The 14,994-nt window shown below is 40.7% G+C and overlaps 1 protein-coding gene across 8 annotated transcripts in view; it reads left to right on the top strand.

Annotated features, from left to right (window-relative positions):
* Positions 1 to 14,018, top strand: part of olfm2a (olfactomedin 2a) — a 57,070-nt gene extending 43,052 nt beyond the window's left edge. For 5 of the 8 annotated variants that reach the window (XM_079457330.1, XM_079457335.1, XM_079457331.1 and 2 more), the window contains exons 2-6: positions 1,103 to 1,252; positions 4,255 to 4,410; positions 5,760 to 5,979; positions 7,898 to 8,004; positions 12,059 to 14,018. In XM_079457330.1, the coding sequence (XP_079313456.1) occupies positions 1,103 to 1,252; positions 4,255 to 4,410; positions 5,760 to 5,979; positions 7,898 to 8,004; positions 12,059 to 12,733 (1,308 nt within the window). In that variant the 3' untranslated portion in view covers positions 12,734 to 14,018. Of the gene's footprint in view, positions 1 to 1,102; positions 1,253 to 4,254; positions 4,411 to 5,759; positions 5,980 to 7,897; positions 8,005 to 11,856; positions 11,932 to 12,058 lie in introns of all 8 variants that reach the window. The other 3 variants (XM_079457329.1, XM_079457332.1, XM_079457333.1) reach the window with 1 other exon arrangement.
* The last annotated feature ends 976 nt before the right edge of the window (positions 14,019 to 14,994 follow it).

Consider the following 14,994-nt stretch of genomic DNA (forward strand, 5'->3'; position numbering starts at 1 on the left):
AGTGTAATAATCATTACTTTATCAATGTATTATTGTATTCATCTGCATTTCTGGAACCTCTACCTTTTATTGCCTCTGTATCTAAATTTACTTATCGTGTCCTTTAGATTTTGCTAAAGCACATTTTGCCCGGCTAATAAAGCCTTATTGAGTGGAATCTCAACTAAGTTGAGTGGCTGTGAGAGATTGTCCAGGGACAACCAGAGTAAAAGACACAGCTAGAGGTCCAGATGAGAATGATGGGGAGGCGAGGAACACACACCGGAAGAAGAAGAGAAGTGATCTGGAGGAAGGAGAGAGTGAAGGGGAGAGAGAGAGTTAGAGAGTGGCAGGGATTGGCAGGATGTGACAGTGAGCTCATGGGTGGCTGCTGCTTTACTCTCCAATCATATAGTCTCCCCGTTCACTCGCTCATTTTATCTAAAGGAAGAAAATAAGAGACAGAAGGAGGAGGGAAAGAGAGTAAAGAAGGCAAGGTTAGCGCAGAAGGAGACATTTTATTGCCACTCCCCTTTCTTGTAAATGCTTTCTGACTTTAATGACATTGTCAATGGTTCTTTTACGTTCTGACTTTTATATCGGTGTAGGAAATGAGACTGGCCCAAAAAAGCTAAATGCTGTATTAAAAATAAACATAACTCAACTAAATAAAGGAAAAACCAATGAAAAAAAACTGATTTGGATATGTCCTCACAAATACTGATCATAAATGCTCAGAAATTGTCCAAAGAACGTTTTGCATCACATCTAATCATGTCAACAGGTCCCAATGAGGGTCAGTTTTTGGAGAACGGTCCAGCAAATACCTTTATCTCAGTGCAAAATCCATTCCGCTAACATTAGCTTTAAAGGTCTGTGTGTGTGTTTGTGCGCAACCTGAACATTGATTCTGATTAATACACGAGACATCCATCACCCAACTCCACCCCCACTGAAAAAGCCGCTTTATCGATCCGAAGTGTCTCTATTTCCTCCAACTGTCTAAGCTGATCAAAACCTCCTCCCCTCACAAATGCCACATTCCATCTTGCTCATTCTTTTTTGCTCTGTCGGTGCATCTCCAGCTCTCTTTTCTCATCCCTCCATCTCTTCCTCTGTGCAGGCACTGTACCCAAGCCCGGAGGAGGGCTGGCAGATCTACAGCTCAGCACAGGACGCAGATGGAAAATGTCTTTGCACCGTTCTGGCTCCAGCACAGAACATGTGTAATCGAGACCCACGTAGTCGACAGCTCCGCCAACTTATGGAGAAGGTGACAGCCGTCCTTCACGCATCACAAATGAGACACACGCTTGTACAATGTTTCTAAGCAAATCCCAAACGAATGTGTTTCGCAGAGGTTGCACAGACATTACACGTACACCTCCAAACATTACGTCATTTTGTTCCTCATTATAGAAGGTTCATGAAAGCACATGTGCAAACAACCGCCTCAAAGAAGATGTGTCCTATATACGTGAAATTAGAGAATTTGAGAATGTTTTTGTACCCATTAGACTAAGAATAGGCTGACTTAAGACATTTCAAATAACAATTCTTACTAAATCTGGACATGGAGCACTCAATGCACACAGCCTTATTGAAAGACAGAGGTCTGCATACAGAGACCCTGTTTAATATGGCAAGAGATAATGTCATCTATGCAGCTGTGGGAGGAAGAGGGGGGTCTACTGACTTGAGAGGGGTCTTGAGGAGGAGAGATTATGTAAATGTAACATTAAACTTGATGCACCTTATACTGACCCGGAGTAAAGGAAAGAAAGATAAACAAGGAAAGAGGAACGAACGAGCCCTGCTCAATAAGGTGGCTTTCACACCTGCAATTTAGTTTGGAATGCGGCACGGTTCGCATGAAAAAAAAACTCACAAATTTGTAAGGTTGTCAAGCGAACTCGGGTGCGAACCGAGGTACCAAACCCGAGACTACCTGAAGGAGGTGGGCTGAGTGCAGAAGCATACTGTGCGGAAGCAACTGTGGCGCGGTTTGCGTGAATATGAAGCAATGCGAACCAGGATGAATACTTGTGTTTTCACAGATTGCGATGTATTTAGTGACGCTATTTAGCAGATGAACCAATTCACTCAAATGAATCAGACTTTCCAGGTAGGCATATGAACAAGAAAGATAAAAGTCTTGGAAAAAGTCTTGGAAATGATCATTTGTTAATTGCCACGGCTCACTCAGCTCTAAAATGTGACAATAAACAATGATGAAGTGTTTCATCATGCTACACCTCTTTCGTTAAACAAGTAGCTTATAAAAAGCTGACACCAACTTAAAATGTTGAAAAGTTTCGAAAGAATTGTTACTTTTGGTTACATACGATAACTTGGTCTTGAAGTTGAGCACACGTTGTATTCAATTAGAATGATGAAGCTGCACAAACAAAAATAATGGAGGTACAAGCAAGTGTGAGACAAGAGTTAAATGGATGCATAAAGCTATATCAAGAAGAGATAGAGAGAGGGAGATGTTTCACTACAGTGAGAGACAGTTAGAAATTGACTTCACAGTTCTATCAGAATATTGGCATGGAAAGACTATCAGGAGGATCTCAGCCAGTTTCCTTTCCATCCTCTTTTATCCATCAATCTTCTACCTCACCGGCCCCTCCGTGGTTTTGTGAACAGCAGCCCGCTTGTTCATTTAAAAAGAACTGGAATCACACAACAATGCAAAGCATCTGTTTGACTCTGTAATGAGGACAGTTAATGGAGGCAGTGAAGACGAGAGAGGATTTGCATTACCTCTTAAAGGGACAGCAGCATGATAAACAAACTGTTTAATGTAGTTAGAATGTAGTGAAGTGAAACAATGAAGGAAAAAATTACTGTACATGAAAGTGAAAATTTAAAGCAACACTTTGTAGTTTCTTCGACATTAAAATAATGTCTCTAAAATGATTTCAGTGGTACAGCTCTTAAATGGACAAACTGTACACCCGCTGCTACATGAGCAGTCTCATAGCTGCTACAATCATATCATACAAGTTCTGTGTTCGGGTCGCCCATCCCCTGCCTGCGGAGTGCAATATGGTTTATAAAAAACGATTCTGCATTCGCCAGTTTCATCAGTTTAGTCAACAAATTCACGTGTATTGCGCTGCCCACAGGGAAGCTTATACAGCGAGAGTATTTACCAAACTGGTAACAGACAATTGCACTTATCAACCACATGGGGGGGCTGCGAGCAAAAGTCCAATAGTGTGGCTTTAAGTACTATACAACACTGCTGATAAGAAAACACTGCTGACAGACCATCCTGAAAGACCAAAAATTCAAAAGTTTGTTTATAAGTTAATAGTTTTACGGTGTCAACCTAATTTATCAAGATACATAAGTTAACCAATAACTACACCATTTTATTATTGTTTGTTAAGTTTTTGAACCACTCGCCCAACCAGGCCAGTAGAAGAAATCTTTAGCATTGAGCCCTGACCTGTACCTCAACCTCTTTCACCAGACACCAACTTAAAGGGAAAGTTCACCATAAACCGTTTACTCACCCTTGTACCGAACCTTTTTGTTCTGTTAAACACAAATGAAGAGATTTTGAATGTGGAAAAAAAGATATTATTGGGTAAACTTTCCTCTTCAAATTCTACCATAAAGGCTGTTAAGATCTAAACAACTGCATCTAGAGACTCACTTAAGAACAAGACAACTATTCAGACAGTAAAAAATGTGTGATGGCCATGCCAACAACGGTGAAGCACAAACACTCTTACCTCATAACACCTAGACTAATGAGAACACCTGGGTCAGTGTTATCCCTCTGTGAGCAAGATGCGTTCAGAATGAAACCAGGACCACCCAGGCTCTCTTGTTAACTTGTTAGCGACATGCATGACAAACAATAACCGAATGCTCTGTGAATTTGTGATCCCACATAACCCTTGCCCGCATCTGCAGTCTAAGCGTGACGATCGAGTCTGACAGCTATGCAGATCAGCTCATTAGACACGACCCCTCATGTGTATCAGTCTAAACATGGACATGAGTAGAATACCAGCATAATATAGACTTCTAACAAAAGGGAAAGTGTGTAAATGTGCGTGTGTGGGCCTCTGGGAATATGTGGGAGTATGTAGGAGCTGGCAAGGTGTGTGGTCACGCTTCAGTCGGCCGTGGGCGAGAGGCTCGGCAGAAAGTCTGAACATGTAGGAACGCTGATTTGAACCACAACATATTGAAAGGGCCACATTGGCATGCCCTCAGAAAACATGCCCTGATTGAGTTTGACTATTTTTACAGGTTCAGAATATAACGCAGTCCATGGAGGTGCTAGATCTCAGGACGTACAGAGACCTGCAGTATGTACGAGATACGGAGAACCTCATGAAAACTGTGGACGGGAGACTGAAGACGGCCTCGGAAAATCCACGCAGCCTCAACCCCAAGAACTTTCAGGTACAGAAGCACAGCTTAACTATAAAGAACTACCTCAAAGCAACAGGCGTAGGTTTGACCTTTTACCTCGCGACCGCTATTCGAGGTGCACGCCACCTACAAAAGACCTCTGATTTTGGTGTCTAATTGGGACGTGCCAAAGATTCTCTGAGCGAATTCGAATGCTCTTTAATTATTGATATCCGGGACCCCATAGCAAGGATGCTGTTGCTTCAGTTCTTCTTTCAGATCCTACAAAACTGCTCTCCCAAAGGCTAATGTATGGACCTTGGATTATTGGAGCTATTTATCTCGCAAATAGCACACGTGTTTGTAAAGCTCCATACGTCTGAGACATCCAAGTTGAACCAGTCACCGACAATAAGTAGAGAGCTTAATAGCAAAGTGTGCTTTAACATTAGTAACATGTAGTCATCTGCCAAGCAGAAAGAAGGGAAGCCGCAGATGCTCTTCATCTCTCGGGGTATCGCTCTCATTCTGTATACTTACCCATCATCCTCCCTGCATGTCTGGGGTCTGATTCATCCTCCCAAACGCTGCATAGAAAATGATTCCGAAATCATTCTTCGTCTAACGATACAATTTCAAAGCACCTAATCCTTTTTCTTTGCTGGCGCTGTGAAAAATTTGTGAGATGCGCCAATGTTAAAAGCACAATTTCAAAGAGCGGGAGTCTCAAAGTCGGGCTTTATTGTACTGAGGCTGCTGATGAATGCGGAGAGCTCAAAGTCGCCTGTGGCAGGGCGGGAGATTAACGAGACCAAATTTTTGTGTCTCGGAACAGGAAAATGAGATTTATGATGTGGCGCCGCGGGGCTGAGAGCAGCTCCATCACCAGATTTACGATAAACCTTAACAAGGTGGAAACAGCCCCTCCTACGGTGTGCATGCTTTATGGATACACCTACTGTTCGGACCCCCTTATTGATATACCTCAGCCCACCCCGGGCCTGAAACCCCTGGCCTGCGTAACGGATTGCCCTGGGTGAGCAGAGATGTGAGTTTCAGCTTCTGTTCTCAGTGAAGTGAAGATGTGACAGTTGTCTTATGGGTCGCCACTCTGGACGGGCAATAGATTGTGAGCGGTAGCAGATGCGCTTTAATCAATAATCAGTTAGGCACCAGGTAGACATGAGATGTAGTTCCAATGTGAAGATATATGGGAATGCGAGATTGGTGATAGATCGGTCACGCGAGTTGGATGCAGGACGGTCTGACTACTGGAGATGAAATGCTTTAGCACGTTAGCTATTCAGTGTGTTTACTTCTAATTTAACCCTTTTGGACGGAAGATTAACTCTGTTCTTCCTTTTTCTTCCCGTACCACCTTGTCCCACTTGCCATCTCAGGAGCTGAAGGACAAGGTTACTCAGCTGCTCCCCCTGCTGCCGGTGCTGGAGCAGTACAAGATGGATGCGAAAATGATCCTGCGGCTGAGGGAGGAGGTGAGGAATCTGTCCATGGTGCTCATGGCCATTCAGGAGGAAATGGGAGCCTATGACTATGAAGAGCTCAGGCAGAGAGTGCTGCTTTTGGAGACTCGCCTTCACTCCTGCATGCAGAAACTTGGTAAGAGGTTTCATTTCTCAAATGTGATGGCGTCTAAAGGTCATGGGTTCTGTTTCTAGTAAAAACACATTAATGGTTTACTAATATACAGTTTGTCGAGAAGGCTTGAAAATAGGTGGATATATAACTTAAATATATAACTGAAATATTTATGTCCATGGACCTTGCAAAAAAGGTAACACTATACAATAAGGTATATTATTACAATGTTAGTAAATGCATAAGCATGAGCTAATAATGAGAATTATAGTTTTTCAACACGTTGCATATACATTTTTGTTAGCGTTAATACCAAAACTAAAGATGCACCGATATATCGGGCAATGATCGGTATATTGAAAGTATTTTTCACACTATTTATCCGATGATAAGGGCCGATCTATCCTGTCAATCAGAACAGGACAGAAAAATGCAACGAATTTGTGTTCTGTAAATAGAAAATGTTAAGACACATCACCAGTTTGATGTTCAATATTAAACAGTCATTATATGAATTAATAACATTTAGATTAATCTTTAGAATCGGGATCGGCAGGTATCACTCTAAAAGGAACATCATTTACTCACCCTTGAGTAAAATATTTGAAAGAATGCTTATAATCAAACAGTTATTGGACCCCATTGACTACTACCGTAGGATACAATGCTTTAAACATATATTTGATCTGTTGAACGCAAAAAAAATACATTTTGAAGAATGTAGCAAACAGTTCTGCAGCACGTTTGACATTGTAATTCTTTCCCACTATGGTAGTCAATGGGGTCCAAGAACTGTTCGGTTACAAGCATTCTTCCAAATATCTTTCTCTGAGTTCATCAGAACAAAGACATGTATACAGATTTGGAGGTGGTTCTTGAGGATGAGTAAATGACAGAATTTTTTTGGGGTGAACAGTCCCTTTCATAATCAGCTGTTGGTGGAGGAAATGAGTATCAGTGCATCTCTAGTTAATACAGTTGTTCATGTTAATTCATGGTGTAAGAACTAACGTTAACAGTTACAAAGTTTGGCTTTTAATAACGTATAAGTAAATGTGAAAATAGACATGAACTAAGATTAATAAATGCTGTAGAAGTATTGTTCATTGTTTGTTCATGTTAGCTAATGTATTAAGTAATGATAGCAAATACAACCTTATTGTAAAGTGTTACAAAAAATTACTCTGAAGCATGTCCTTAATATATTTGATTGTCTAAAGAGAAACATGACAAAGCTTACATTTTGTTGTTAATTGATTTTAGTAAGGTGTTTACAGATTATTTCATTTTAAAGCTTAGCATGAAAGTAAAATAAAGTGATTGTAGCATTCTGTTAAATTAAAGTTTTGAAGCAATTTTCTTTAACAATTGTATGTACATTGCTTATACCATGGGTTGCATTGGATAAAAGCATCAGCTAAATACCCAATTTAAGAATCACGAATAACCTGCAACAAACCAACATTACTGCCAACCAGGAAAAAAAATCTGAATTTTGACCTATTGAATTTCTAGCGCAAGACTCCTTTGGCATGTTTCTTAGCCACTGCAGTAATTTACTTTTAAGTGGAAAAAGTGAAAGTAAACTAGATGATGTTAGATGGTTGGAGAGACCATGTTAGACTCAATTAAATCAAAATGTGCTTACTGTCTAATTAAATAAGCCATTTCGGTTCCAACGTTAAAAGCCAGCTAGACCGTGTTCCCAAAACCCAATGTTCAACCGGCTTAAAGAGTAATTGCCTTATGCGTGATGAAGCAAACACGTGTCCTATCAAAGGTGAAACCGATGACTTTACAAGAAAATTCAAAACGGTGATTTAACAGATAGTCCTCCTGCACGGTTTCGCTTTCGACAATTGATGCGGACTGGTTCATCATAGCTCGTTGAGCCGTGTTAAAGACTTCCCTTAAACACGCCTTTGTGTTTTATAACCAGGTTGTGGAAAGCTAACCGGCGTCAGTAACCCCATCACTATCCGCGCCTCAGGGTCAAGGTTCGGCTCCTGGATGACTGACACGATGATCCCCAGCTCTGATAATAGGGTAAGAACGGACGGGCCACAACACTATATCACTCCATCACTGTCACAGCGATGATGAGCTGCCTCTCCCTGGAGAGACACACACACATAACGTGACTCAGTGTTTTTGTACAGTGATGCTGCCCCTTAGCATTCAGAGAGCTGAGTCAATGATAAATTGTTCTTCCCCCATATTATCTCTCTCCCTTCTTTCCCCCTTTGTCACGCTCACACTCTTTTGCTCCATCACTGCATCCTTTCCTTAAATCTTACTTTGCCTGTCAGAGGCACAGCCCTCATATAAATCACTCCATCAGGGGGTCGGATATTAACAACTTGTTTATGCGGCTATGTCACCAATCACTGCCAGTAATTACACGCGGCTCTACAGGCACTAGACAGTCTTGGTGATGAGGACTTTCCAGCAAAGCGCCAGCTCAGAGACACCAGTGAGACCAGCTTAAACCATCTGAGGCTGGTTTAGCAGTTTTTTATTCCTAACTGTTTATTCACCAAGAAAAACAATATGTTTTTGAAATGCGCGACTTGAACTGAATAATAAATGGAAATTCTGATCACGGGGTGAGACCTCAGAATCTATACGGTGACGCACTGAATATACTAAAACATCACATAGTTTGGGATTATTTCTGAAGTTTTTGTTTTCGACAGCATAACACTGGTGTCATTTTATCGTTTGGATCTGACAGCTGTTAACTATTATTAACAAGGATTGTGACCCTAACCTTTTGATGGGTACTGTCCCTGTCTGTGATAACAGGTGTCATAGAACTATGCTATAATCTATCATGAACAGTTATACGGTATTCAGATGTTTAATACGGAAATTCTTTTTCACACGGTTTTATTATTATGCACAAAAATACAGAAATTTGGCTTACCAAACATTGATTTCTATCATTGATGTGGTCTTTGTCAATATTACACATATGAACTATTTTCACGCAATGTTAATTACATTATGGAGGATGATTTCACGTAGAAAACAGTAAATCACAAAAAATGACTTCACGTTTTCACCGGCATTGTCGAATAATAACTATAATATCATATATCTATTCTCCTGCACAGTATCTTATCTAATAGAGAATTTCACCTCAAGCTCGGGGGTCTTACAGTAAGTTCGATCCTTAAGGAAGAACACATGTTGATAAAATGTACATCTTGTAATGCAATCTGTTACTTTGGATAAAAGCGTCTGCTGAATGCATGAAAATGTTGTTGCTGTCAGACTGCAACTAGATATTTCGTGATTTAAATGTTTTTCATAAATCCTTACTATTGGTCACCCTTAGTAACACTGGTCGGCGAGTTTTGCAAATATTTATCCGATAAAAAGTATTAGAAAGACCTTGTCAACTTCGACAACACCGTGTTTAATTATTAAAAAAATAAAACAATCTTTTTGCTAATTTCCTGGAGATACAGTACAGTCAGTCTGACAGCAAACAGATAAACGTAAAAATATATGTCTATAAATTAGATTTGGGTAGTTGAGGTGACGTCACTTGATTCATTTAAGAGTGTTGTTTGCTTGTACACACCAAACAGTATAGCCCTTACAGTTTACCATACGAATTTGCGCATTACATGTAATATCAATAACCAATCCAGTATATTGCAAAAAATACACCATAGCAATCGAGTCAACAATCATATAAATCACGCAGACGGTCAGCAGATTCCCTTTGGATTCACACACATGCATGCAGAAACAGCCATTCAAACGGAGCTTCCACACAGGCAACCGCAATGTGACCACAGCTCGGCTCTGTGAACTACAGGGACCCATTTAGCCGACAAAGGAAATGCTATACTTAATGTTCCAATTATCCTGCCTGTCCATAAGTCACCTGCTCGCCCCACAAAAATGCAGCCCCACAGTAGCCTAAAAATAAAACCATTCAGCGCATCTCTCTGTGGAATGACAAATGGGGGGAAGAGGCAGTGAAACTGCAGAAGGGAGGGAGAAAGGGACGAGGCAAAATATAGCATAGGCGCGTTAAATCCTCCGAGGGCCTTCATTATACGGCGGCGAGAGCATAATAACCATCCAAAATAAGCTAGTGTCTGAGGTTTCATTAGGATTAGTTCATAAAGACAGTATGTCGCGCGGCTCTGTAAAGATATGGCTGCCGCATGGATGTCGTGCGTAAGATAGATTCTCCAGTTACGTGAGAGAGGAGGAGAGAGATGGAAAGCTGCTAACCGGATTGATTTCCTGTGAATGTGGAGTGGGGAAGAGCAGGGAACGACTGCTGAAGCCGAGTGCAAAGCACATGCAGCTTCTCCTCTTCCGCACAGGGAGGAGATCAATAGATCTGACACACACACACACACACACACACACACAGCACAGGGAGAATCACCGCTGGTTACACAGGAAGGAAGGCTCAGCTGTCACTCTGTCAGGAGATGGCGTATCGTTTGATTTAATGTACTATTATCGCTCTATATGCTCTCACTTTCATTGCTATTTCTTCATTCTGATGGCGCTTCTTTCATTTCTATCTGGGTCATTTCTGCTTTACAGTGTAGTTTAAAATCCCAGTAATGTAGTCTTAATATGTTAGATCAAATATTAAAATCACAATTTGTAAAGATTAATTTATATTCTTTTACCTTCATCACGGAGTCACGACGGGATGAATATTTAATGATTTCACGTCTTTGGTTTGAACTGGTGTTGGTGCCATGTCCATGAAAAACATAATATTTAATTAATAATATTCAAGTTTCAAGAAATTCAAGTTTCTTTACTTTTTGTGTGTGTCCTCTAGGAAGTAACATTTTTGGTTGGACAGCAGCATAAAACATGCACACATATGTGAACGTGACTGTGAAAAACTAGCTAAAAATATTTTTTGTAATTTACTCTTTTCGACATAAAATCATCTTACATAATGTAAAAAAAAAACCTTGTTAAAATATCTTCGTGATAGGTTACCAACATTCTTCAAAAAAAACCTTCTTTTGTGTTTTGCAGAAGAAAGCAAGTCATACAGGTTTTTGAGTATATTTTAAGCATATTCATCTATTTTAATGTCACTGTCCTTCAAAAACCTTGGATGTCCAAATTTGCTGTTTTTCAGAATAAATGTTTAAATACTGTGTTGTCAAAGTTGACAAGCACTATTTAATACTTTTTATTAGTTAGATGTTTACAAAACCCATTGAAAAACAAAGAGTGATACAGATCTAATAAATCTAGTAAATTCTACTGCATAATTTACAACAGTAAACACTCATTACCTATTTGCATAAATAGATTATACAACTTTACCCTGGATTTCACATTTGCAATAAACGATATCAAATTTGTCAAATGATGGTAAACTAAATATGAAATTTATCTTCAGGTTGACTCATTGAGCAATGGCTCTCTTTAGTTATTTATTTCCATAACCCTAACCCGCCTTTAACAGAGTTGCCATTTACTGTTCCACGCAAATAAAGCGAAGACAACACTAGTCTATACAAGCAGCACACTGGATCTAGATAAACAGTGAAAAAATCTAAACTGCTCCATAGCTAATATTACAAAAACAACATCACATCTTTGTTTGTTCTGTTTGTTAGAACCATGTTACTCAGATACTGATCCGAATCAAAGCGGAGTGCTCTGGGGTGATTTTTAGACGATCTTTCTCTCCAACGCGTCTCTGCTGGAAAGTATAATCTCCAGATATCTATCTATGAGTATCTCCGCTAAAAGCCTTAGTACTCAGGGTCCCAACGCATCTCTGCTGGAAAGTCTTTATAATATTAACGCAGGTCCTGACTTTAATCCTTTTTATAATTCAATTCCACAGACCCTTTTTATGTGATAAATAAGACATCACTCTTTTTACAGTCTTTCTTTGCCCACATGATTTCTTCCCTGGGTCAACATGAGAAGACACACTGTCTCAGACGACGATATCTTTTTGTACGGTATCAAACTCACAGCTAGTGGCCGCTATAAATCGAACTTTCATTACATCATTTTTCTAAATCAACAATTTCCTAAAAATCTAACAATGATGCCATCTCTGTTTGTACTCTCTGTGTCTTAGGTATGGTCAATGGACGGTTACTTCAAGGGTCGTCGGGTTCTGGAATACCGCACGATGAATGACTTCATGAAGGGCCAGAATTTCGTGCAGCATCAACTGCCCCACCCATGGGCCGGCACAGGTCACGTGGTCTACAACGGCTCGCTCTACTACAACAAATACCAGAGTAACATCATCATCAAATACCACTTCAGATCGCGAAGCGTCCTGGTGCAGCGCAGCCTCAGCGGCGCAGGCTACAACAACACCTTCCCCTATTCCTGGGGTGGATCGTCCGACATTGACCTCATGGCCGACGAGAGCGGCCTATGGGCAGTCTACACCACCATTCCCAATGCGGGCAACATCGTCATCAGCCGCCTGGAGCCGCAGAGCCTGGAAGTGCTACAGACGTGGGACACAGGCTTTCCCAAACGTAGTGCCGGCGAGTCGTTCATGATCTGCAACACGCTCTACGTCACCAACTCCCACCTCGCTGGTGCTAAGATCTACTTTGCATATTACACCAACACCTCAACCTACGAGTACACGGACATTCCCTTCCATAACCAATACTCCCACATCTCCATGATGGACTACAACCCCCGGGAAAGAGTGCTGTACACTTGGAACAACGGACATCAAGTCCTCTACAATGTCACGTTGTTCCAGGTCATCAAAACTGCAGAGGACTAGGATGCGCAGACCTCGGAAATGCATCTGCTCGCACACAAGCGTACACACACACACAAACACACAATAGCCTACACAAACACACACATTTACAGTGGAGGAGGACGTGACTAAAGCTTAGACTTTTTTACTGCATTCCAAAATTCATAGAGTGCTATTATTAATCTAATGTTCTGAGGAGACCGACATTGGTGCAGATATATGGACAGAGGCTTCATTTTCTTTCCTGTGATGATTCAGCATGAGTACTTTCTTTTTATTCGTGGAAAAAAAGAATTAAATAAACATCTAACTTTACCTTTCCTCCGAGTTTTGCTTTCATTTCAAAGGCCGGTGGTGACTGACAGCTGTGTTGTGTGGAGATCTTGTGTAAATCTTGTTGGTTGAAACACGTTAAGCGAAGCCCTTCTGTGAATTCCCGCTGTAAGCCAACTAGGGACGAGTGCTCTCGGAAGTGGGACCAAGCTCCCTCCAGCCGTCCTGCGGAGAGATGTCATTCAGATGGAGCTCAGTGCCATGAAGGGCAGGAAGGTGAGGTATCAGTGGAGGAGAGATGGAAACAGCGGGAGGATGAATAAAAACGTAATGGCATTCGGTCGGACAGATGAGGCCCTGGGCTACGGTGATGCCTCCTGATGTTGTTGTTGTTGCTGCTTGTTTGCGCTTGCCAAGTTACAATCTGTTTAGATTTTTCACCTTCTCAGCATGCCGCACTTCACCTTGTGAATATATGAAATTAGAGGCCTGTCCAACCACCTGTAAGGTGTGTTATCATTTCATTTGAAATAGCAGCAGGTTGACTTCGATTGTATGGAGACAAAAACCAATGCAAGTAAATTTGGTTTGGTGAAGTGGTTTGGTTAACATTATTCAAAATATTAAATAGTAGTCAATGGTGGCCAAGAACTGTTTGGTTACAAGCAGTCTTCTAAATATTTTTCTCTGTGTTCATCAGAACAAAAAAAATATACAGATTAGGGAACAACTTGAGGGTGAGTAAATGATGACAGAATTGTGGGCGACCTGTTCTTTAAGCTTGTATACTTTATTTAATAACTGCAGTATTGTATATTTTAATGTTAAATGCAGTTATCAGATACAGGTGACTTTTAAAGGATGATGTAAGCTAGTCATCAAAAAAACTGGACATAGTGAACAAATCACACTATATTCTTAGTTTTCTAAAGCCATGCAATAGCTTTGTGTTATAAAATGTAAATGTCTTTGCACACCTATACCAGCATCTTGACATCTGTTTTAGCACTACCTGACACATTAAAGAGAGAAGTATGGATTTTGATTGATCTTTTCAAATAATATAGGTTCATCTAGTTTACAAAAGCAGACATTCGTGAATCACACTGCTCAGGTTCTTCACATAAGAAAGTCTCACGGAGTGCATCTAAAATAGGCCTACTTGAAATTGTATTCTGCTCTTGTTTGCTTAAAAAGCTTCTCAGTCCCATTTACTAAAAGTCCATTGCAAAATGATTCAGTTTCTCCTCGTTTTTCACTGAAGAAAGTCACACGGGTTTAGAACGACACACGAATAAATGATGACAGAATTGTGAATGCTCGATTCCTTTAAAATCTGCTACAAAGATGCAGTTAGTACAGTCAGACCCTAAATAAAGTTAGACAGAGGGAAAGGAGAGAACAATGCAAGTTCAGCAGACTCCACAAGAATTTACAGATGCTACAGTCTCCTTTCAGGTCCTCCTCTGTGAGTTCTGCAGACTCCTGCTGCAAAGCACAAGCCTCACGGATATATTCCAATAATGAGCACATAAATGAAAAATAATCTGATATGTGTCAGACCTCTAAAGCTAGCAGAGGGCTGCAGATTATCGTTTCATTTGTAAACATACAGGGAATTAGAGCTTTGATGCAATGAGGGAACTAAAAATAGAACCTGTGCTGAGAATGCAGCAATGTTCCAAAGCCAAGCAAAAGAAATCTCAAGTAAGCTGCACCTCAAACTCTCTGACTTTCTCCTTCACGCACATATGCACGTCCCGGCCTTGTGAATCTTGATTGCCGGTGGAACAACATTAACTCAGTCACATCTCTTATTTGAGTGTCTCAAATCAGCAGGCATCCCTGCTGAATAAAACATGAGTCTTTAACAACCCCCATTGCATCTGCGTCGTCTCACTGCTATTCATATAGACTAGCGCGCTGGGAAAACTGAAAACTTTCAATGACACACGCAAAGCTGTCTGTTAGCATCCCGCTGGATGTCTTTATAGGGGACGGAGAGAATG

This window comes from Barbatula barbatula (genome assembly GCF_947034865.1).
Source record: "Barbatula barbatula genome assembly, chromosome: 5".
NCBI lineage: Eukaryota > Metazoa > Chordata > Actinopteri > Cypriniformes > Nemacheilidae > Barbatula > Barbatula barbatula.